We start from the raw sequence: 23,789 nt of genomic DNA, 5'->3' as shown, positions 1-23,789 counted from the left end.
AACTTGGTTAGATTTTAGTTCTTTTATTTCTCCAGAAAGGGCTTTTATATCTCTCGAGAGGGTTTCTCTGATATCTTCCATGCCTTTTTCAAGCCTGGCTAGAACCTTGAGAATTGTCATTCTGAACTCTAGATCTGACATATTACCAATGTCTGTATTGATTAGGTCCCTAGCCTTCGGTACTGCCTCTTGTTCTTTTTTTTGTGTTGAATTTTTCCGTCTTGTCATTTTGTCCAGATAAGAGTATATGAAGGGGCAAGTAAAATACTAAAAGGGTGGCAACAACCCCAGGAAAAAATGCTTTAACCAAATTAGAAGAGATCCAAAATCGTGAGGGGGGAGAAAGGGGATAAAAAGAGGTTCAAAAAGGAAGAAAGAAAAAAAAAGAAAAAAGAAAGAAAAAAAAAAGAAAGAAGAAAAGAAAAGAATTTAAAAAAAAAAAGGAAAACACCTGAGAAAAATGTAAAAATGAAAAAATATATATATTAGATAAACTAGTAAAAAATCGTTAAAAAAGAAAAAGGGAACAGTTAAAAAAAAAAAATTTACCCGAAGGCGAGAAAAGAAAAAAACAAAAAAATGAAAAAGAAAAAAATTGAATTAACTGCAAGACTAAAAAAAAAATCACAGGGAAAAAGCCATGAGTTTTGTGCTTGGCTTTCTCCTCCTCTGGAATTCTGCTGCTCTCCTTGGTATTGAAACCGCACTCCTTGGTAGGTGAACTTGGTCTTGGCTGGATTTCTTGTTGATCTTCTGGGGGAGGGGCCTGGTGTAGTGATTCTCAAGTGTCTTTGCCCCAGGCGGAATTACACCGCCCTTACCCGGGGCCGGGGTGAGTAATCCGCTCGGGTTTGCTTTCAGGAGCTTTTGTTCCCTGAGCGCTTTCCGTAGAGTTCCGGAGGATGGGAATACAAATGGCGGCCTCCTGGTCTCCGGCCCGGAGGAACCGAGAGCCCAGGGCCCCACTCCTCAGTGCGCCCTCAGAGAACAGCGCCCAGTTACTCCCGTCTGCCTGACCTCTGGCCGCGCTCCGAGCTCTCCGAGCCTGCGACCAGTTCAAGGTAACACCGAGCTGTGAGCTTACTGTCGGCTCTGTCTCTGTAGCCGGCTTTCCCGTTCCAATACCCGCAAGGTCTGCGACACTCAGACACCCCTGATCCTTCTGTGACCCTGCGGGACCTGAGGCCACGCTGAACCCGCGTGGGCTTCGCCCCGGTTTAGCCTCTGGAGCGATGTCCCTCAGCGGAACAGACTTTTAAAAGTCCTGATTTTGTGCGCCGTTGCTCCGCCGCTTGCCGGGAGCCGGCCCCTCCCCCCGGGGTCTATCTTCCCGTCGCTTTGGATTCACTTCTCCGCCGGTCCTACCTTTCAGAAAGTGGTTGTTTTTCTGTTTCCAGAATTGCTGTTCTTCTTCTCTTCGATCTGCCGATGGATTTTCAGGTGTTTGCAATCTTTAGATAAGCTATCTAGCTGATCTCCGGCTAGCTGAAGCAGTCTCAGCCTGCTAATTCTCCGCCATCTTGACTCCTCCTCCTAAAAACCATTTCTTAATTCATATTCTCATCCTGCTGCTCTGCCTTCTCCCCACAATTTGTCCAAAAGCCTGAAGTTTCACTGTTAATCAAATGTACATAATTTTATATTATGGGCTAGTGTGTGGATATTCTGTGAACAGTGAAGTAGAGAAACCTTCTTGCTAATATCGCAGAAATTTGGGACTATCTAGGTCCAGCATTTCCACTAACCCAGGGACCTGATGTGCTATCATATCTTGAGTCACTGTCCTTGGATGGGGGAGATCTGGTGACTAGGAGCCCCCTCTCTGTCAATCAGAGAGTGGCGAGGATCTACAGATGCTTTCTAAAATAGATTAAGTGGCCTCACATAAAACTTTTGACTTGAGGAACTGGTGGGCTAGAAGAACACAGAGAAGAGGGGTGCCTGGGTGGCTCAGTCGGCTAAGCATCCAACTCTTGGTTTCGGCTCAGGTTGTGATCCGGCCCCACGTTATGGGCTCTGCGCTCAGCACAGAGTCTGCTGAAAATTATCAGCAGACTGATAATTCCTCCCCCTCTGCCTCTCCCTGCTTTCTGTTGAGTGTGCCCTCTCTTTCTCAAATAAACAAATAAAATCATATATATATACATCTATGTGTATATATATATGAACCCAGAGAGGGCATACATTTTTAATGATTTTATTTATTTATCTGACAGAGAGAGACACAGTGAGAGAGGGAACACAAGCAGGGGAGGCAGAGTCAGAGGGAGAAGCAGGCTTCCCGCTGAGCAGGAAGCCCGATGCGGGACTCGATCCCAGGATGGTGGGACCACGATCTGGGCCGAAGGCAGATGCTTAACAACTGAGCTGTCCAGACGCCCCCAGAGAAGGAATATTTCTTAGACTTTTGCAACTGGCCCAGCCTCAGATTTATGGCTCTCAAGATGAGACGGGAGGGGCATCCGGGTGGCTTAGGTAAGCATCCTCCTGTGGCTGGTGTGATGATCCCAGGGCCCTGGGATCGAGCCTCATGGGTCTCCCTGCTCAGTGGGGATCCTGCTTCTCCCTCTGCCCCTCCCTCTGCTTGTTCTCTCTCTCTCTGTGTCATGAATAAAATCTTTAACGAACAAACAAGGTGGGACTAGAAAGCTCATTTTGGCAGTCATACCCTTTCAGGAAACTTTATATGCGACCCCCAGTGGTTATCGGTGACTTGTACATCTGGGGTAAACGAACAGTCCCTAGTCCGACTTAGAGCTGGGAAACCGTGAGATTGGGTGGAGTCACTCTGAATCGCAGTCCCTGTGGCATCTGTGGCTTTCCATGGAGCTCAGAGCAGTGATGCATGAGCCTGAGTGTCCGTGCAACATCGGTCCACGGGGATGCCGAAACCCGGACCTGAAAGACTGTGGTCTTTGCGGTTGGCCCACTTGGCATTTGGCTCCCATGCCAGCCTCTTTGTAGTTGGACTCAAGCTATTTCTTTCTTGCTTTTCTAAGTCTCAATTTCCTCATTTAAGAGCAAAAAGCGACAAACCCTTGGCGTCTCTTTCTTCAGGATGATGTAACAGTTGCAGCTGTATATATTAAGTGATTGATAGACTGAGATGCATAATAAATGTTGAGATGTTACTTTTTATGATGCTCTTCCCCAACTCATCACGGCTTTATTTGTTTAATCGTAGACTCTTCCCAAAATCCTTGATAAGCTCGCCCCAGCATTCACGATGAGTAGCTGCAGCTTCCTCGTGGAGAAATCCCGAGCCTCCACGGCCCGGGTGGTGGTGTGGAGAGAGATGGGGGTGTCCAAAAGCTACACCATGGAGAGCAGCTACTGTGGTTGCAACCAGGGACCCTATCAGGTATGTGAGGCTCTGGCATCCAAACGCTTTCCGGCAGCAGTGTACCATAAGGATGGGGAGAGGCTGTCAAAGACCACTCATTTCTTTCTTCTCTCCTGGGAGTGGAAGAAGTCTCCAGGTAGTCTGGCCCAGCGACCTGATCTTGCAGAACTAGCTCAACGATTGCCTTCCCTGGCAGCCCTGTCTGTGTTGATCCTGCCAGCAGTTTGTACGTGCCTGCTGATTTGCTTTCTCAATCATCTACCCTTGCCAGCAAGGGGCAGGGAGCCTCCCTCAGACACGTATCCCCAGCTTTCCTAGAACCTCTGCCTGGCCCTGTTTGATGCACGGGTCTCCCTTGTTACCCCCTGCACCAGTCAACCAAGCTCCCCTTGCATCACCGTGGTTTGGTGGCCGTGATTTGGTGCATAGAGAGTGAGCTTTCCGTCCAGATATTTTATGCCTCTAGCCTCCGTGCTTATCTAAATCAGCAGCTCGCTATTACCCTGCTGTCATCAGAGTGCACAGAAGTGACTACCTGACATGCGTCTCCCCAACATGAGTGGATCTGGGACTCAGGCTCTGGTGTCAAGGGAAAGGCTCCTATAAATCATATTCTTTCTACAGCTATATTAACTGCATGAGCAGCTGGAGAGCTGCCGTAGCGGGCTGTTCTAGCTGTTCTTCCCACTCCCCCACTAGAGGAGCATAAATAAGGGACACTGTGACAGTGCCATGGTAATAGATTCTTTTAAATTTGTTAGGCGAGCTGACAGCCTTCCATTCAACCCCAAGGATACCTGGACCTTATGAGCATTAAGGCTCGTTGTGTTGGCTTTGATATTCTCTTAGAACAGCCAGAAAGCACTTGGCATCTACATGGTCCTGTGCTTGTGAAAATCTTGTTAGCTATCAAAGGGAGTATAGGGAGTGACAGGTGAGGAATATCACCTAACTTCCCACCTGGCCAAGGTTTTTTTTTTTTTTTTTCCCTGATACACAGGGCTACTGAACCACCAGCTTTGACCTATTAATTCTGTTAAATAACCAGTTTGTTTAAGCAGTTGCTAAAAATAAATGTTGTTTTATTGAATTAATAAATTATTAGATTGAATTAGTCCACTTTACCCACATGAATGTCGATGCAGAATAAGAAGAGAGCATCGGAGCGGCATAGGGGTCAGGCACTAACAGACCTCACTTTTCCATTTATCAGCAATGCCACAAGCCACATACTGCTATGAACCTGTGTGTCACGTATCAGATATTGATAATCTTAAGGATTCCTTTCCTCCCCACTGCACAAGAGTTTTGTAAAGGCCAAAAGAAAATTCAGATAGGAATGCAACTTGGAGGTTATATCATCACTAATAGATTCAGTCTCTTGGCATTCAAAACCTGTAGGATTGGGAAAAATAAGCTTGGGGTATTGTGACTCGAAGACATTATGGATATAGACTTGTTTCCCTCTAGCTGTGTGCCTCTTAATGGATAAGGGCCAGTCACTTGTTTAAAGGACAAATACATGCATCATTAACAGATCTATTGGATTGGTGACTTTCACTGACCTTGTTTCTCCAAGCCCCCATTCAGACTAAGAGCTTCTGGTCAGATAAGCATTAATGCCATTCACCATAAGTCAACTAGAAACTCAAAGTCCTCTGGAGTTGTTGTTTGTAAACGAAATGACTCTTGGGTTCAGGGCCCTACCACATCCGCCCTTGCCCAAAATCTGCCATGTAACAAATACAGGGGCTGCCAGAAATGACAAAGAATGGAAGAAGCTTGCCCAGTGGGATGGCTTTCACCTATCAGCCCAGCTTGCCCTGGGAAATTGTCCACGTGGCTTTTGCAGGAGTCTTTGTAGGAAAGGATGGAGAATGAATTGGCTAGAGAAAAGCGCTAATGGTGCCAGACCTGGTTTTGCTTTAACAGTCTCGTTCTCTATATGAAACACCTCTCCGAGTGGATTGGTTTTCTCTTTCCCTTTGTTTCTCTATCCTTACAAACATTGTTGAGTCACTGAGCAGAGTCGCAGACAGTGAGTAAGAGGATGGTAAATAATTTTACATATGGGGGGGCACCCCAGGGGAAGGAAGGCAGCCCAGAGTTGGGTGTTTTGGTGATTTTGTTTGAGGTATATAATGAAGTCTATGAGCTATAAAGCAGCATAGAAATTTCCATCCTGAACATATTGCAAATGATTTTTGTACATTGAGAAGCTTAGTCCCAATTGAGTCCTGAGGTTATTATTCTAAGGTCATCTTTCCATTTTTTGTTCAGCATTACCATTTATCCAAAAGATGGAGGACACTTAAATACACCCATGAGGGGCATTCCTTCCTTCCTTCATAAGAATATAAATATTTTTGCAGTTTCTCTGGTTAACACGGCTCTAAAGTAGTTCCAATCATTTCTCCCCCAGCACACTAAGTACCTGATTTGTTAGTATTGAAATGAAATATCATTTCTTACAGTGACATTTATGTTGGAACTGCATTAAAGAACATAAGCTATTGCCTTCGAATAATTATTATTAATATGATATTTTCTCTTCTATTTTACAGTCTATACTTGGCTAATCTTAAAAAAAAAAACAAACCCAAAAAACAAAAAACCCAACAACTCCCTTTTGTTTCTTTGGAATATGGTCTCTACTACCAGGTTATACACTTAGATCCATAATTTGTGTTTAATATGAAAGTCCCACCCACGGAGAGACGGGCCCAAAGCTATTGAGGCTGTTGAGGGGAAAAGCCAAAATGGAATCATCCATCCCCTTGGGGCTCATTTTTTTTAGAGGTGCCCAGTCTACATAGATAGCCGTGTGCTTCCCACTGAGTGTTTGTGACCTGGGGTCACATCCACGGTGTGTGGGCACATACAAAGGCATGTGACCGGGCCCCATGGGCTGCTTGTGGCTTAGGAGGACAGTGTGAGTATTCCCACCCAAGCAGGCTCTCCGTGTGCTCATTGGCAATGCGGCAGACTTGTGGACAGAGGGGGTCTGAGAGGAAGGGCAGAAGCTGGGAGACTCAAGGAGGTCTGAAGGTCTCAGCTAATATATAGCCCCCACCTGCATTGCCTCCCCTGAGCCCTCCAGCAACCCATCTGCTCCGTCGCCGACAGAGGGGCTTTCAGTAACCCAGACCTGTTCAAGTCACAGTATTGCCCATAATCCTTCAGGCTGTCTAGAGAAATTTTCACTCCTTGTTATGACAGGTAAGGCCTTTTACAATCTCATTCATCATTTGAATGCTCAATACCTTATTTAACGTAGAAGACGTGTTGAATCTGTGTGACGATTGACGAATGAATGGATGATCGAAATGGACAGATGGGTGGTGATTTCCAGGCAGAGTCAGAGGAGTATCCTCTCTGTCCAGAGATCACTAGAAAAAGGAGGGACTGCCATGGTCCAAATGTGATTAGAAGCTGCTTTCAAGTGGAGATTCTTAGTCACTGTAGTGGGTAGTCACGGAAGAGGTGTGAGCGAGAGAGGGAAGTGTGTAAGAATGCAAGGCAGAGACCTCTCCGATCGTCGCTGTCTGTGTGATGTGAGAGCCCCTCAGACGCGATACCTGGCGTGGGTTCTTTCCCAGAGTAAGGAGATTCTAGTCCAGGCGGACTCTCACTTGGCCGCCTTCTCATAACAAATGGTGGTTCAACAAAAGGAAGGCCACTCATACAAGGTGGGGGGATGACATCACCGGAATCTGTCTGTCGCCGACAGAAGTAGCCTTGGCCGAAGCTGTGGCTCTTGCGGGTGAGCCTTGTGCATCTAAGGGTAGGTCTAAGGAGGGCCGGGCCTCCTAGCCCAGGCTGGGAACCGTCCACAGGACTTTTGCAGCTCCAGAAACTCCCTGCAGGACTGCCCAGGGCCTCTGTCACAGTTGTACTGGGCTTCCGCTTCCTCCTCACCCCACCTCTGCTTTTTGCCCCACTGACAGGTGCTGTTCTAGTGTGTGTGCCCACAAAACCCTTCCACGGGGCAGCTCACACCTGTATTCCAGAACAGCCGGGATTAGGAAACAAACACAGGGACTCAGTGCTCACCTAGGGAAGATGGGTTGGTGGGGATGACGTTCATGTAGGAAACTGAGTCATCTCACATGGCTTTCAGGGCTCCCAGTGTCCTTTTATTCACACTCTGTGTCCTTAACTTAGGTTAGGGAAGCCAGGCCTCCTACTCCCTCCAGAAGTCAGGCTGCATGTATTAGTGTCCTGCGGCTGCCATCCCAAATCACCATGAATTTGGTGGCTTACACCTGCATAAGTGCATTCTTTCACAGCGCTGGAGGCCGGAAGCCTGAAATCGGTGCCGACTACACTGTGTTCTTTCTGAAGGCTCCAGGGGAGACCGTCCTGGGCCTTTCTCTCAGCTTCTGGTGTTTTTTGGCTCATAGATGTATCCCCTCTTTCTCTGTCTTCGTCCTTGCGTGGCCTTCTCCACTGTGTATCCCACTGTCTTTATGACGTCTTTCCCCCACTTAAGAAAGTTATTATTGTTTTTCTTTTATTTTTTTATTGAAGTATCGTCGACATATAATGTTACATTAGTCTCAGGTATGGACTATAGTGATTCAATAACTAGACATTATTGGTCTCTCCTCTTCTTATAAAGACACCAGACGTAGTGGGTGTAGGGCCCACCATACCCTACTGTGGCCCCATCTAAACTAATGACACCTGCAACATCCCTATTTCCTGATCAGGTCACATCCTGCGGTTCTGAGAAGGACATGGATTTTGTGGGGGGATACCATTCCACCTAGTATACTGGGTCAGGCAAGGGGGTAAAGAATATACAGATCCAAGAACCAAAAAGAAGTTGTGTGTGTGTGTGTGTGTGTGTGTGTGTGTGTTTTAAAGATTAATCATTTGAGAGAAAGAGATGGAGGGGTAGGGGCAGACAGACACAGAAAGAGTCTTCAAGCAGACACTCTGCTGTGTGCAGAGCATGGAGCCCAACATGGGGCTCAACACGGACTTCAGTCCCAGGGTCCTGAGATCATGACCTGAGCTGAAACCAAGAGTCAGGCACTCAACCAACTGAACCACCCAGGCACCCTCCCGCCCCCGCCAAAGTTTTTATTTCTGTCTTCCCATTGCCAGGCTGTGCTCTATGTCACACGGGATGCTTTAGAACCAAGATTTGAACCGAGGAGGATTGGCCCTGGAATCTTGGCTCTTAGCCCTATGCTTTCTGCCTAGTAGCATGTCACTGGTGAAAGTAACCCTGGGCTTTGGAAGCAGGAGACCTGGCTTCCGCTTTAGGCTGTCACTAAGTAGACCTGCTGCAACGTGTTTCTTAGTTATAATCAAAAAACATACTTAAAACGAAGAAATGGGCAGGGGCTCTGCTGAAATCATGCTTGAGCAAGGTGGCCTTTGCTTGGTATCTGAGGAGTTATGGATCCCCTAGACCAGGTGACCAGGCTTGATTCTGAAACCCCAAAGAATCTTCTGTGGCACATTCTGGGTACATGTTTTTAGGGAGAAAGTATTGTGCTTTTAGCACAAATTAGCTAATTGTCAGAAGACTTTGTTCTTTTACATCCCTCCATCTGCCTTTTTTTTTATTCTTTATTTTTTATTTTTTATTTATTATTATTATTATTATTTTTACCTTAGCAGAGTAAACGAAGAGAAATTGGAAGGATGAGATATGTAGTGTGGTTTCCCTCACCACCGAAGGTGGGGGAAGCGGAGCTGGTCTTCAGGAAAATGTCAGCTTAAGTTTACATTAGTCAACCTAGTTGCTCTCTGTGCTCACTTCACTCCGTGGTGACTTCTCTCCTTGACCCATGAGCAAATGATGGCTCTCAACGGCTCCTTGGGCTAGCACAGCCTTTATTTGAGGACATCTCCCTGCCTCAAGTGTCCTAAACCCCAGAATTGCCTCTCTCCCAGGGTATACACATACATTCTTTCTCTCTCCACCACACACATGTGTGTGTATGTCACACATACATATGCGGTTGTACATACATACCAGTGGTTCTGAATGATGGCTTCATGGGGGCGTAACTTAACTGCTTAGTGTGGGCACTTGTGTCAGAGTTCCAAGGAGGGCTCTGCATTTAGCAGTCATGACCTTGAGACACTTATCTGTCCTCTGTGACTTTGGTTGTAAAAGTGGTATTCCTCACAGTTCCTACTTAAAGAAATGTCATAAAGACTATATGAGCTACTGCTTATAAAACATTTAGTGCTATTTTCATACTAGACACTCAATACCTTTTATTGTTGTCTTCTTATTGATTGTATGTGAGAATATTTAATGGTGATTTTCTTTTTTATTTTAAACACAGATGATTAGAACCCCAACCCTTAGCCATAATTGTCTTATTCATACTTTCTTGATTAGAACCATTGAGGTTGGAGATTAGGTCTCTGTGATTTTATTCAATTTAATAGGAAGCCAGGGTTGAGAACCATAGGTTTTGGCTTTTATAGAGACTCATATCCATATACCAATATTAATAGATTTAGTTATATCAAAGCCATTTCTGTGTGTATTACCTTGACATTTCCTCTACTGCCTACTCTTTATTCTACAAACTTCCTACATAATCTATCCCGTATTATGGCCAATTGATGTGAGGCCCTAGGAAAGGGAAGGGGATTTGTGAGCCTGAGCATAGGGGAAGAGAGGAAGGCAGGAATGAAGAGTGGAGCTCAGGACAGGAAACAGATTTGAATTCCTCCAAAGGTTGCTGAATTTAAAAGCCTTTCTAATCATGAGTATAACTCAAGAATGCATTTTGGATCACCGTTCTCTTGGAATCCATTTCTTTGTTCTAAGGGCTGCCTCATACAGCATCTGACTCTTTCTGAGCTATGAATGGGAGTGGGGGTAGGAGATCGCTTAATTTCATTAATGTAATCTGAGGCGTAGTATTTCTCAAACTTTACTGTGCATAGGAATTACCTAGGGGTCTTATACGATGCCAGTTTCTGAACCATGTCTCCACGTGATCTGGGGGATGGCCCAGAAGTCCGCATTTTATTGAGCAGCCTTGAAGTTTCAGATTCTGGTGACCCAGGGTCCATTCGCTGAGAAATGGGGTGAGTTGCTAATTTTTGCAATTTCTGGTTTTGTTTGCTTGCCCCTGATCTCCTTTGGGCTATTGATAATTTTCTATGGCTTTTGTCTTAAAGTCAGAAAGTCTCAAATTCTCTGGTTCCCCCCACCCTGTGCGTGTGTGTGTGTGTGTGTGTGTGTGTGTGTGTGTGTTTCATCCGTGCTTTTCAGTTGTTGGCTTAGCCCTCCCACAAGAGTTGCATTTAAAAACTGTTTATATCCCAATAAGAGTTTAAAAATATTTTCGTTTGTTTTTCTAGCTCCTGGGACGTCCCCAGGTCAAGATTTCTTAAATTGCTTATGGAACAAAAGAGTGTAGGAACAGATACAATTACATACAAACTTGTCTGTTGGCTTATGTGTACATTTCTCTGGGGGAGAGAATTTATGGTTTCTCAGACATACTTGAAAGGGTGGACGACCCTAAAATGATTAAGGCCTCATGCCTTAGTGTCCTGAACCCAAGATCTCCAGGAGGCCCTTCACAGCTTCCTGGTCTTTGCTCTTGATTCAGCTCTAGAAGTGCTTGGCTTGCCTTTGTGAAAGTCAGACAGAGTCTGTCCCTCACTGACTACGTCTCCTACTTATCAAGGAGCACAAGAGCAATGATGCAGCTCATTAAGTGTGCACTGAGCTCCTTCCTTCTGAATTTTGTGTGATTACACGGGACACCAGTCTCTCCAGGATGACGCCACTCACAGGTGCCGGTTCTGAGCGGCCGTAGCCTCAGCTTCCGCTGGGCCTTGTGAGAGATGCAGAATCCCGGGCTGCACAGACTGCCTCGAGATCTACATTTTAACAAGATCCTCAGGTGACCCGTGTCCCTAGGAAAGGCTGAGAAGCACGGAGTTAGAGCACCCATCGTCTGCAGGGAGGTGAGATAGGGTTAGGGCTCCGGAGAGAGAAGTTGGGGAGTTCTACTTTTTTTTCCTGGGGCGAGGACATTGTTTCCAGAGTTTTTATGAGCTAGAATGAGATGCCGTGTGTGAATGGGACTTAAAAATTACAAGTGAGCGGCGCCTGGGTGGCTCAGTGGGTTAAGCCGCTGCCTTCGGCTCAGGTCATGATCCCAGGGTCCTGGGATCGAGTCCCGCATCGGGCTCTCTGCTCAGCAGGGAGCCTGCTTCCTCCTCTCTCTCTCTCTGCCTGCCTCTCTGCCTACTTGTGATCTCTCTCTGTAAAATAAATAAATAAAAATCTTAAAAAAAAAAAAATTACCAGTGACCCTTAGTAAGAGATATTCTGCTATCTTTGCCAACACTTGAATGCTAGGTGAGTGTTCTGTTTTTCCCTCTACCATTCCCCCACATCTCTCATCTCTCTGCTCTGACCCTCTCTGCTCTAGGGCTTTGGAAAGAGAAGGACAATTTCCCGAAAGCCTGTTTGGCCATCAGAATGCCACTCAATCCTTTGTAAATACAAATAGGAAACAGACCTAATCCGTCATTTTAGAGTGAGCCTCTATCTGAAACATTCACCTCAATGCCCTTTTCTCTCTTATTAACTGTGATTCAACAAGTGTTGCCTTGGCATTCTGTTTTTTTTAAATCTCTTTGTATATGATCTCAAAGCACATTCTGAGCCATTTATTAACTCACTGCGGGCTTAATGATGTAGTGAAATAATTGTCTCATTCTGTAGCCCTCAATTCCATAATGTATGTCAGCATTATGGTAGAATATTAAAAGGAATTAAATAAAAATCAAGAGGCAGAGATGCTAATAAGATTGCCATCAGGGGCCTTTCCTAGGATTACTAAGGCCCTGGGAGCTGTAAATTTTAAATGCCCATTGAAGAAAATGGTTCACTCTATCAAAAAAATAAGGACAGAATCTGGCCCTTGGGATAGTCCCATGAGCTTCAAATGACCTCTGATCCTTTAAAAATAATTTGGCTTCAAAGGACCAAGAGGAAGAAAAGATGGTTTATCTCTGTAAATCTCACTTTCCCCCTGTGATCCAGGTAAGTGCAATCAACAAAATACCCTAAAGGAAAGGATTTAAACCAAAGAAAGGATTACTTTAATCCAGGGTTTTATGTAGTGTGTATGATAGGGGAAAAGGACCAGCCAAACCTGAGATACGTTTCTGCGGTTGCGGGGCTCGATCCCAGGACCCTGAGACTGTGACCTGAGCCAAAGGCAGAGGCTTTAACCCACTGAGCCACCCAGGTGCCCCAAAGATTTCTTTTTTTTAACACTAAGCAGTCATTCTCTTTGGCCTATATTCCTTGAATGTAAATGAGAAGAGAACATTTTAGAATGCTTTGAGCCATTAGCTAGTTTTATATAAACTTATACCTGTTTTATTGATTCATCAACACACATTTATTAGGTTTCGACTTTGCTTTAAGCCAAAGGTTGTGACTGAGGATAGTTACAGAAAACTAAGAACACTTAGCAAAGGCCAGACACATGGTCAATTCATCTTCATTTTTCCTTTCTTTCATTCATCATTCCGTAAATATTAAAAAAAAAAAATCCAGACAATATGTTAGGTGCCAAGAACATGACAGAGTGGAATTGACAGCTTCCCCCTCTCAGGTTTATAGTCCAGCCAGAAAGCAGTTAATTAAGTCGGTGATAACAGCAGAGAGTAATCTGGAAACAACTGGGTGCTGTAACAGCACACGGAAGGAGATAATTTAGGGCTTTGCTAACTGTGGGGTGAATTGAATATGAATTATCCACAAGTTGTGTGTGTGTGCGTGCACATGCGTGCGTGTGCGTGTGCCTGTGTGTGTGTGTGTGTGAGATTGGAAAAGGGAACTCACCTGGTAAAACAGAAAGGTACTTGTCTGAAAGCGGTAACATCAAGGAGCTCTTGATTTTTTCTTTCACCCTCCTTCTGGCTCATTTTGTATTTCTCAATCTCACCTTGGAACTCCACACCGGGAGTGTACATGCTGCTGAATCTGAATGCACAAGAGCGTTCTAGAGTGTTCTACTCCCTCCTCCCGCACGCTCTCCTTAGGGACAGGTGGAAGGTGTCCCCTCCATGTCAACGTTCCTAGGGTACCTTCTTACAGTTCACCACCACGCCCGGAAGGCAAACACAGAACTGCAAACATCAGAAATGTTGCAAAATCCTTCTTAGACCCGTACTGAGTGATGACATTTAAATAACAGTAATCTTGATTATCTTAATGAATGAATGTCTGTCTGAATGCCCCCGAGCATTCCTGAACGTAACAGAAAACACAGTAATAAAATACCCTTTGCTTTGTGGTTTATAACTCCTAAAACACTTGCATAAACTTCAGTACCTTGGGTGAGCCAGAAAACCAGCACGGACGGGGTGTGAGTGGCAATGGGAGTGAGAGGTAGGGACAGCAAGCCTGGGATGACCCGGAAAGTGGCACGGGGTGTTGCATTCCTGGGCCTGTCAAAATGGTCCTCTGTGGGTTGGCTTGGCTATGTGGCATGTGTCGGGTTAAGGCGGTCTGCAGAACCGTTTCCTGGAGGAGGTGTTGAGAAGGAAGAAGGACAGACCTGCCTGCTACACTCGCTCCTGTTTCCTATTCGTCTAAGCGTGTCCCCAGAGAGGAAAGCTGGCATGTTCCATCACTGGGCCCCTACTGCAGCCTCTCATCTAGGTCCAGAAATGGTGGGAGGGGCCAGCATCTCAGGATGGGAGGCTGGTTGACCTGGTTCTAGAATAGCAGCAATGAAGGAAGTCCTCCTGAGGATGCAGCTGGTCAGCCCCAGGGTGTGGAGCGTGAGGGCCCAAGCAGCATTGGTAGCACCCGAGGCAAAGCTCACCACAGGTGGTCCAGAGCTGACGCCACCCAGGGACTCTGAGGGGGCACCTAACTTAAGTCCTTGACAATTACCCCCCAAAGATTTATGTTTTTAGTCATAAAAGTTAGAGCACAAAAATGACAATACCAACAAAAATAGTCATAACCATCTATCCTAAAATTTCCACTTCTAGAAATTTAACTTCAGAAGGGTGCAAAGATACATGAACAGGCATGCCGTTGCTTGTTAATGGGGAAAAAGGAGAAACGGCCTTAATTCCCATCAGCCGAGGATCAGTGAAACAAACAGCTGTTTGAACGGTGGGTGACGCTCGCACAAGACATGTGCACTCATGTGGGCTTCAGCATTTCTGTCTACTGGCGCCATCATTTGTTGACCGTGTACAGGGCAGGTTATTTATTCTTTTTAACCTTCAGCGTGGTCATCAGAGAGATGGGGCTCCTGCCTGTATGTACCCTCCTCAGCATGTTTGTGGGGAAAGCGCTCAGGACAGCATCTGACACACAATGCTTAGCTAATCGTCATCTTCTCCACATCGTCACACTAACGGTCATCTCCCTCAATCTCTCCTCCCAGCGGGGGGCTCAGACTCACAACCCCAAGATCAAGAGGCACGCATTCCACCAAGTGAGCCAGCCAGGGCCCCTTATGGGGTATTCCTTACTGCTTGGCAACTTGTCCGTGGTGGGGTTAGAATTGAAACCATTCTAATTAAAATGGAACCACGAAATCCCGTGTTCCTCAGTTACAGCACGTCCCCTCATGTTAACAAATTGTTGGGATGACCCAGGGCTGGGGCAAGCAAGCAGTTCTGGTGTTATGTGGCAGAATTCGGGTCCAAAAAGACCTTGGCAAAGTGAATCTTTAGGCGACTATCAAAAGAGGAACTTTATATGGTTAATTGAGAAGTTCTACCTTTGGTTAAAACAAAAAGAAATCACTCAAGTACAAGAAAGTTTATAAAAAACAAGTATTTAGAGGTTTTACTTACTGATGATGTAATATGATTAAACGTGAAGTACCTTACAATTGTGCGTATAATATTGGACCATGTTAAAATCATCAGAATTGGTTAGAACGAGAAGGCTGATATTTTGCTTCTGGGGAATTGCACAGAGAAGAATGTGTTCTGTCAGCAACAGGGCTTGACTTTCGAGAATTGTGGTAGAAATATGCAGTCCTCTGGTAAAAAGTGCCTTTTGAGCCATCCTAAGGAGGATGGAGTTTATTTTCAAGGATAATCGATGTTCATCGGTGTAACTGAAGGAGAGATGTAATGGGATCCTATCTGTCTCTTCACAGCTATGTGCTGAAAGGGACCAGGGACAGAGACCAGTCAGGGAGCTGCGGTAGGTCCGAGGCTGAAGGAGGGCGGAGGAGAGAGACAGACGCATCCAAGAGAGATTCAGGATGTGGGGCAGACCAGTGCGGGTCCAGGGCTGGATGGGGTGGGGAGGGACGGAGAAGCGGGAACAACTCGGTGACCTCCAGGTGTCAGGACTGGGTTCAAGGTGCGAAGCGTCAGGGAACTCGTCTTATGGGCAGGTGTGAGAGAGGAAGGCTGGTCCTATGTATCAGGACATGAAGCGCCGGCGGGGAAAGTCACTACTTCCTTGCATGTCACAGAAGACTCTAAAGCAGAGTTTGCCTTGATACATAAATCTATGCCAGTTTGCTCTGTGAAATTCTTGATTCTGTGATCAGGACATTAATGCGGAGAAGGTGAAGTTTCTGTGTTATCTTTTTTTTTTTTTTTAAAGATTTTATTTATTTATTTGACAGAGAGAGACCACAAGTAGAGAGGCAGGCAGAGAGAGAGAGAGGAGGAAGCAGGCTCCCCGCTGAGCAGAGAGCCCGATGCGGGACTCGATCCCGGGACCCCGAGATCATGACCTGAGCCGAAGGCAGTGGCTTAACCCACTGAGCCACCCAGGTGCCCCTGCTGTGTTATCTTTATGAGGGACTTTTTAACATACACTTGTTACTGCTTCAATACAACTGACCTTATCTTCCTTGCAGCTCAGTTTAAAATTCTCAAGCTTAGTCCATCTACGCACTCCAGAATGCTTGTTACAGGTTTCCTCATTGCTGCTAGCTTCCTGATGCTGTCTACATATATATGTATATCTAGAAAGAGAGAGAGAGAGAGAGAGAGTGCATGCGTCTTAGAAGTCTTAAAGGTATATATATGTCCAAGACTATATATATGTATGTGTGTATATATATATATTATGTATATACATAATAAATATACACAATATACATAATATATATAATATATATATATATTTTTTATTTCCAGCATAACAGTATTCATTATTTTTGCACCACACCCTGTGCTCCATGCAATCCGTGCCCTCTATTATAATATATATTTTAAGTATATGTTTTTTTTCTAACCATAATGTAGGAAAATCAAAAGAAAAAAAAAAACAGCATGCCCCAGAAATATGTACACATATGTGCACCATTGATTTTGTGGTTTTGGTGATTTACTCTAGACTTTGACCATATGCTCATCTTCTATAGAATTGTCATCAATCAGTACCTGTATTTCTGGATTATTCATTTAAAAATTTTTTTTGGATTATTCATTTTTTTGAAGATTTTATTTATTTATTTGACAGAGGGAGAGATCACAAGCAGGCAGAGAGGCAGGCAGAGAGAGGGGGCAAAGCAGGCTCGCTGCTCAATCCCAGGACCCTGAGATCATGACCTGAGCCGAAGGCAGAGGCTCAACCCACTGAGCCACCCAGGTGCCCCAAGGATTATTCATTTTTTAATTTACAGTACATCGTAAGAAATTTCTAAATTTCTCTGAAGACTCCATGCTTTTAACAACTGCATTCCCCCTCCCCAAAACTGCATTTATCCCACAGCAGTTTATTTAAAATTGTTAGACAGGTTGCTTCCAAACTTTTGGGTATTTTATACTAACTCTTGAAAGGAGTTTATGTATAATTTTTCCCCACTCACCACCAATATTTTTAACTATTATAGGTTAGAGTTCCGAAGGGAAATTGTTAGGTTAAAGTGTTTTAGAAAACATTATGGAACTTGATCTTACAAAATATCATTCAGCAGTTGAGATTGGACTTGGCCTCGACCTCTTGCTCATCATCACTGTTGAGAAGTTGAATTTCACTTGGGCTTTTTAGTTTAACGGTATACATAACACACTTCGGCTAAATGAGTCAGTGGGCAACTCAGCATAGATAGGAAGGAAGACAGGATAGAAATGGAATGGTTGCTTTTATTTTAAATATTTTTCTCAAATTCTGGCATCTCTTGATTTTGATAAGTTTCTTCTTTTCCCTTAGATCAGCTAATGAATGGCAAGATGTAGTGCCAGTGTTCCTTACTTTTTTTTTTTTAATGTGATACATTGTCATTGAAAGGAATTCATAGGTTTGTTTGTCAATTTATTTTTTAGCTTTTGTGAAATGATATCCTAGAAGAAACCACTGAAACGGCCATCAGGTTGACTTCCAAATTGGATGGTCATTTTATCATTCATTTAGAATGTCATTTACCACTGACAGTCATTGCACATTACCATAACAAATCAGTTTTTGTGTCCTAACATTCCTTTACGCATTCCTCAGTCACCCATGAACTGGTTGAGTACAGCTGTTCACAATCGACCCCATAATATAGCCTAGAACTATAACCTTCCTTCCCACAAATGGCTCTGGTAGAGGTACTCCCTCACTGAATCAACATTGGTGCAGAGATAAGACTTGTAATTTTAGTTGCTAAACATTAAAGAGATTACCAAGGAAGGTTTTCTTCTAGGATATGGAACCCAAAAGACTTCTCTTCTTTAAGGATTCAGGATACAAGTTTAATTTGGATTACCAGGTTGATATGCAATGATTATGGATATATGTTGGCCTGAGACCGTGAAAGGTTTACTGAAGCAAGGTTGATCTCTCTAGTTCAGAGTTTTTCAAACTTGGTATGGCTATCATTTGGGGCTGAGCAATTCTTGGTTGTGGTAAGTGTCCTGTACATTGTAGAATGTTTGGAGGCATCCCTGGCCTTGACCCATCAGATATCAGTAATCCCTCCCTGGTCAGGATAAGCAAAATGTATCCACATTGTCAGTTGTCCCTTGTGTGTTAGAACCACCATCATTGAGAACCACAGCTTGCTGTGTGTTTCATTTCCCAGTCCCCTCTTTGAGTCTTGGTCTTCCCATCTGAAAAATCAGGAAATTGAATTGGTTGATATCCATGTTACTCTCATGCCTGAGCCAGAGAAATGGACTTCATGTCCATGATCTTCTAAACCCTAGACTTTGGTGATTCTTCAAGTTAAACAATGACAACAATGTTTTGAAAATATTTTCAGAGAAACACCATGGTGTTATCATTGGGGAATATAAACAAAATGGGCCACTGTTTTCCATAAGGGGAAAAAAATCTTTACAGACCAATACTGGAAATTTTATTTGTGCTAAATGCCCTAAATTTTTAAGGTTGGAAACAGGCTGGAATATGATGGAGTCAGAAGACAGAAAAGTGACCAAAACTAAGAATAAAATAGGAGTGAAGGAAAAGCCAATAGGCTTCAAATCTGAAAATATACACCTCACTTTTTTTTTTTTTTTTTTTTAAGTATAACATAAACACGTGGGAAGGGGGAAAAAGCTCAAGAAGTCCAAGAACTGGTTTCCTAACAGCACATGTTTGCACTGGGAGGCTTGTTCTTTCATCATTTGACTGCTTACATTTCACAAAGATTGGAGACTAAGTGTGAAATCGTCAGTTGGTAGACGGGAAGGAGTGATTGATGAATTCTAAACCCTGGTGAGAAGCAGAGGCTCTGAAGTTCTACCATAGCTGTGAGGGTGGGTGGGACTGTGCAGAAGGTGACTAAGAACAGCAGAGCCGGGTTCCACACTCCATGGACATCATCAGTGTCTGTGGACACACAGGCTTGTCAGCACACCCAGTGCACCCCTCCCTCCCTTCCTCTCTTTCTCTCTCTCTCCTAACCCTGTACTTCCGAATGATCCCAGGCAGAACAACTTCTAAGAGTTGTACAGTAAGCATTTGGGACTATGAATGACAAGAAATGTTATTTAAGTGCTTGACCTTATAATAACTCACTATACTTGTTAGAGCTCTTACCTTTGCATGTGCTAGATTAACTGCCAATATAAACCCATAAGGTAGTCACTGCCTCTTAGGATAAGAGAATTAGGGTAGAGAATAGTTAGGTAACACGGAGAAGAAGTTGAAAGAGCTGGGCTCCGGACCCAATCAGACTCACTCCTGGAGTCTTTGCCTTTGACTGCTCTCTCATACCACTCCACTGAGCATATGCCATCATGGCCTTCTGTCATCCTAACCACCTCCCTAGGACTAGGGATTATTTTTATCTTTTTCCCACAGATTAGGAAACCTAGATGCACAGAGGTTGAATCTCTTGTCAAGGTCACGTAGGAACAAAGTAAGGAAATTTTACATAGTTTGGACAGCCCTCAGCCTTTGCTCTGACCTCCTTTGGAAGAGCTTAAGGCTTGTCCGAAGTAACTTGGCGGGATGGCAGGTATCACTGGAGTCACAGAGTATACAGGGTAGTGTACTCTTCTTTTCCAGAAAAGATGTGATACTTGGTTGCCTGAAAGGGCACATCGAAAAAGGCTTCATGGAGGGGTGGTATTGGCTAGGTCTTGGGAAAATGGGTTTAATTTTATGGGCAGAGATTTGAGGGAGAGCCTTCTAGAAGGAAAAACAAGCATTCACAAAGACATAGAGGTTGAATGGTGTAGGGTGTCCTTTTGGAAATGTCATCCAGCTGGTCAAGAAGAGGTTTAGGGCAGTGAGAGGGGTGTATCCTGTCCTGAAGATATTCTGGAAAGGACAGCAATACAGGGAAACTCAGAACTGAGAAAAAAAGGTTTGAGTTACCAAGAGATAAGGACACACTGACCAAAGCCAGTACAGATGGACGGCCTCAGAAACTGACCAGGCCCAGCAAAGATGCTGCCCAGCAAACCTGTGCAGTGATCACCCAGCAGTGCCTGGGCCGGGGAACCTTCCAGAATGGGGGCCATGGGAGTAAAAATCCTGCAATGAGAGTCACAGCCCGATAGGAAGCTTCTGACTCTTCTACAGACCCTGGAGACTCACTAGAAGGTCAGAGTTATCTTTAGCCACCATCTTTTTTCTGAAACACGGTACTGGTATATGCTGGTAGGTCCATGGAAAGTGTTACTAATCAATGACCTATATGTTCTGGGCACTTTTATCAGTGATTCTGAAGATTAACTCATATAAAGACATCAATAATGTTGATGTTTGATTGTCACAATTAGCGAGTTACATTAAGGGATAAGAATAAAGTTTATGAAGAGAATTTTAGAAGTATACATTAATAGGATATCGTGATATCTGAAATCAGAGTGAGCCTGGGGTGACTACTTACTTGACAGGAATATAATCCATCCCTTCAGTGAAGCTAAGTGAAGAATCAAAGCTTTAGGGGACGGGGTCCCTTCCAAGTATTATCAAGACTGACACAGTTGGTCTTCTCAAGTGACCACTGTTCATGGACGATTCAGTCAGTATGATTCCTGCCCGCCCACACAAAGGGACATACCTTAGGGGAAGAAAAGTGACTGTGGTAGCTATAGAGGACAACCTGGCTTTCGTGCCCTGCTTGAGGGAAGTTACTTCAGGCAGTGTGTTGGGATCTGTTGTTTTTGTCTTTTCAACATGTTTAATAAGTCTGAAGCACGTATATACATATAACTCGTTTGCCTGGAGTCAGGCACCATGGTAACCACCATGGCAACCATTTGCCAACCCAGATCAATTAGTTTTCTCATTTCTAGCATTCCTATAACCTCTGCACTCCTGTCTCTGCCTCCTTTGCTCAGTACAGTGCTTCTGAAATTCTTCATCTTGTGCAACATTGCTTTTTTTCAGTGATAAACCAACCTTGCATTCCTGGGATAAAGCCATATTTGCTCATGATTAATTTTCATTTTATATGTTTTTTAGAGTCTGTTTGAAAATACTTTGTTACAGATGTTTGCATTTATGCTTTGGAGGTTATTTGTTTTTAATTTTATTTCTGTATTTTCTTAAGTTTTTTATACAGTATAATGGTAGTCTCATAAAATGTGGTAGAAAATGTTTTTCCCCCTATTTCATTAAGTAGGTTGGAGAATATTAGTATTATTAATTCTTTAAATATTGGATAGAATTCACCAGTGAAATAATCTAAACCTGTATTTTCTTTGTGGAAATGCTTTTCTTTTCTTTTTTTTTTTTTTTAATGTTAGGTTAGTCACCATACAGAATGTCATTAGTTTTTGGAAATGCTTTTTTTATAATGAGATTTTTTATAATGAGATTAGGTTTTGGTCACTTTGTAGTACCTTCAAAACACACACATATATATAGATATGTATACACACACACACACACATATAGATTTTTAAATAAATAATGTTATATATATGATTTTTTCCAGTATTGAGAGTTGTAACCTGGAGGCCAGTTAGTATGATACACATTGGTCCTTCATCATCAGAAGTATAACAAAGTAGAATCTAATTTTTAAAACTCAACAGTATATTGCAGCATATTTCTACATTAATAAATATACATGAGTACTCTAGAGTGTTTCATTCTGTGCCTATATGGCAATTTATTTACCTGATTTCTCCACTGGTATACTCACACTTATTTTCCTAAAACCCACTCTGCTGAGGCCTTCTTTACTGCAGTGATACCAGTGGCATGGCTAATGTCAAGCTCAGTCCTTTCCTACAGGAAGCTGTTTTCAAAACATGCTTAGAAGGATCCTTTTAAAGCCTGACTCCAGTTACGGCATTCCTCTACTCAAAACGCTGCAGTGTTTCTCAAATGTACTCAGAAAAAAATCCCACTCTTAGCGCAGTTTATAATGCCTTACCTGATCTGGTCCCTGGTGCATCTCCTCCTTGTTCACTGCTCCAGACATTGGTTTTCTTAAAATTCCTGAAGGGGCAGCCTGGGTGGCTCAGTTGGTTAAACATTTGATGGTTGATCTAAGCTCAGGTCTTGATCTCAGAGTCATGAGTTTGAGCTCTGTGTTGGGCTTCATGTTGGGCTTCATGTTGGGTGTGGAGTCTACTGAAATCAATCAATCAATCAATCAATCAATCCCTTTTTGCAGAGGTCTTCATGGTGGTTAACCAACACCTTCAAGTCCTCACTCAACTCTCCCTCCCTTGGCAGCCTTGCCTGACTACCCTGCTAAAATCTGTAAATGCCTAGCTCCTTACCCTCAGGGTTCCCAGTTCCCCTTGCTCCGCTTTTCGTTTTCCCCATATCACTCAACACCTAATATTACGTAGTTTACTTATTTGTTAACATGTATTATTTATTGCTGATACTCCTGTTAAAATTTAATCCTCTCAAAGGCAATGATCTTTGTTTGGTTCGCTAATATATCATGCCTCTAACCAATACATAGCAGACATTCTACTAATGCACACTGAGTGAGTGATTTAGACAGGTTGTTCCTATTTTCTAAAATAAGGTAGATCTATCTATCACACGTCTCCCTCTCCATCCATTCAACCATGCATCCATCCATCATATAGCTATAATTATTGTCATATCTATGCCTCTATCTCCATATCTACCATTTGCTATTTGACTCTCAACATTTACTTTTTGTTAGGCACAATGGTGAGCCTGGTGAAAAAATAAAGAAATGTCATGGGTGCACTAAAGCTACTCTAATCAGCTTGTTGGAAGTGATTGTTAAATATCCAGGAATTTAGGATGCCTGGGTGGCTCAGTTGGTTAAGCAGCTGCCTTCGGCTCAGGTCATGATCCCAGCGTCCTGGGATCGAGTCCCACATCGGGCTCCTTGCTCCGCAGGGAGCCTGCTTCTCCCTCTGCCTCTGCCTTCCACTCTGTCTGCCTGTGCTTGCTCTCACTCTCTCTCTCTCTGACAAATAAATAAATAAAATCTTAAAAAAAAAAAATCCAGGAATTTTACAAGCTGAATGGATGTTAAACCAACGATTGCTTGAAATTTGTCACAGGAAGAGCATTTGCGTCGTAGAAATCGGGAAACTCTATAAAGCAAAGTCTTTCTCATCACATCCAACCACAAACCAGTTTACCAGTGTCCCTGGAAGCATAAGACCTGTATCTCTTGCCATCAAGCCATTAAACTCCAAAGCATAGAGTTCCCATATAAAATAACTCAATGTGATCCTTAAAATGGACTCTTGCAGTATTTATGTTTTGTGGACATAAATGCAGAAATCCTAGTTTAATTATTCACAGCTTACTATATCAAGGGAATAAGCCACTATTATCTATGGTTACTATAGACTCAAAAGCAGTCAGGTAGTTGGAAAACTTAAGGGTGAGAAAAGGGGAAGACTGCAGATTGGGGGCTGTAGGCATGGAGAAAATGGATAACCAGAAGTAGGGAAACTTATATGATTGGTTTGGGGACAATATTCATCTTTCTCTAGTTGGATGAGAAAGAGAGGCAACAATGGGGCGTTGGCCATTGTTGACCCAGTTTTGACCATTTGGGATGATTGCTGCAGAATTTACAGTTTGGCTTTCTGGGCTTCT

The 23,789-nt window shown here is 43.7% G+C and overlaps 1 protein-coding gene across 2 annotated transcripts in view; it reads left to right on the top strand.

Annotated features, from left to right (window-relative positions):
- AGBL1 (ATP/GTP binding protein like 1) overlaps positions 1–23,789 on the top strand; it is a 730,233-nt gene that overhangs the window by 404,034 nt on the left and 302,410 nt on the right. For both annotated transcript variants that reach the window (XM_032342085.1, XM_032342083.1), the window contains exon 21: positions 3,185–3,361. In XM_032342085.1, coding sequence (XP_032197976.1) covers positions 3,185–3,361 — 177 coding nt within the window. The remainder of the gene's footprint in view (positions 1–3,184; positions 3,362–23,789) is intronic.

The sequence above is a fragment of the Mustela erminea genome, chromosome 5, assembly GCF_009829155.1.
Source record: "Mustela erminea isolate mMusErm1 chromosome 5, mMusErm1.Pri, whole genome shotgun sequence".
NCBI lineage: Eukaryota > Metazoa > Chordata > Mammalia > Carnivora > Mustelidae > Mustela > Mustela erminea.
Note: the sequence above shows the minus strand (reverse complement) of the source record. Positions and strands in the feature narration are given on the sequence as shown.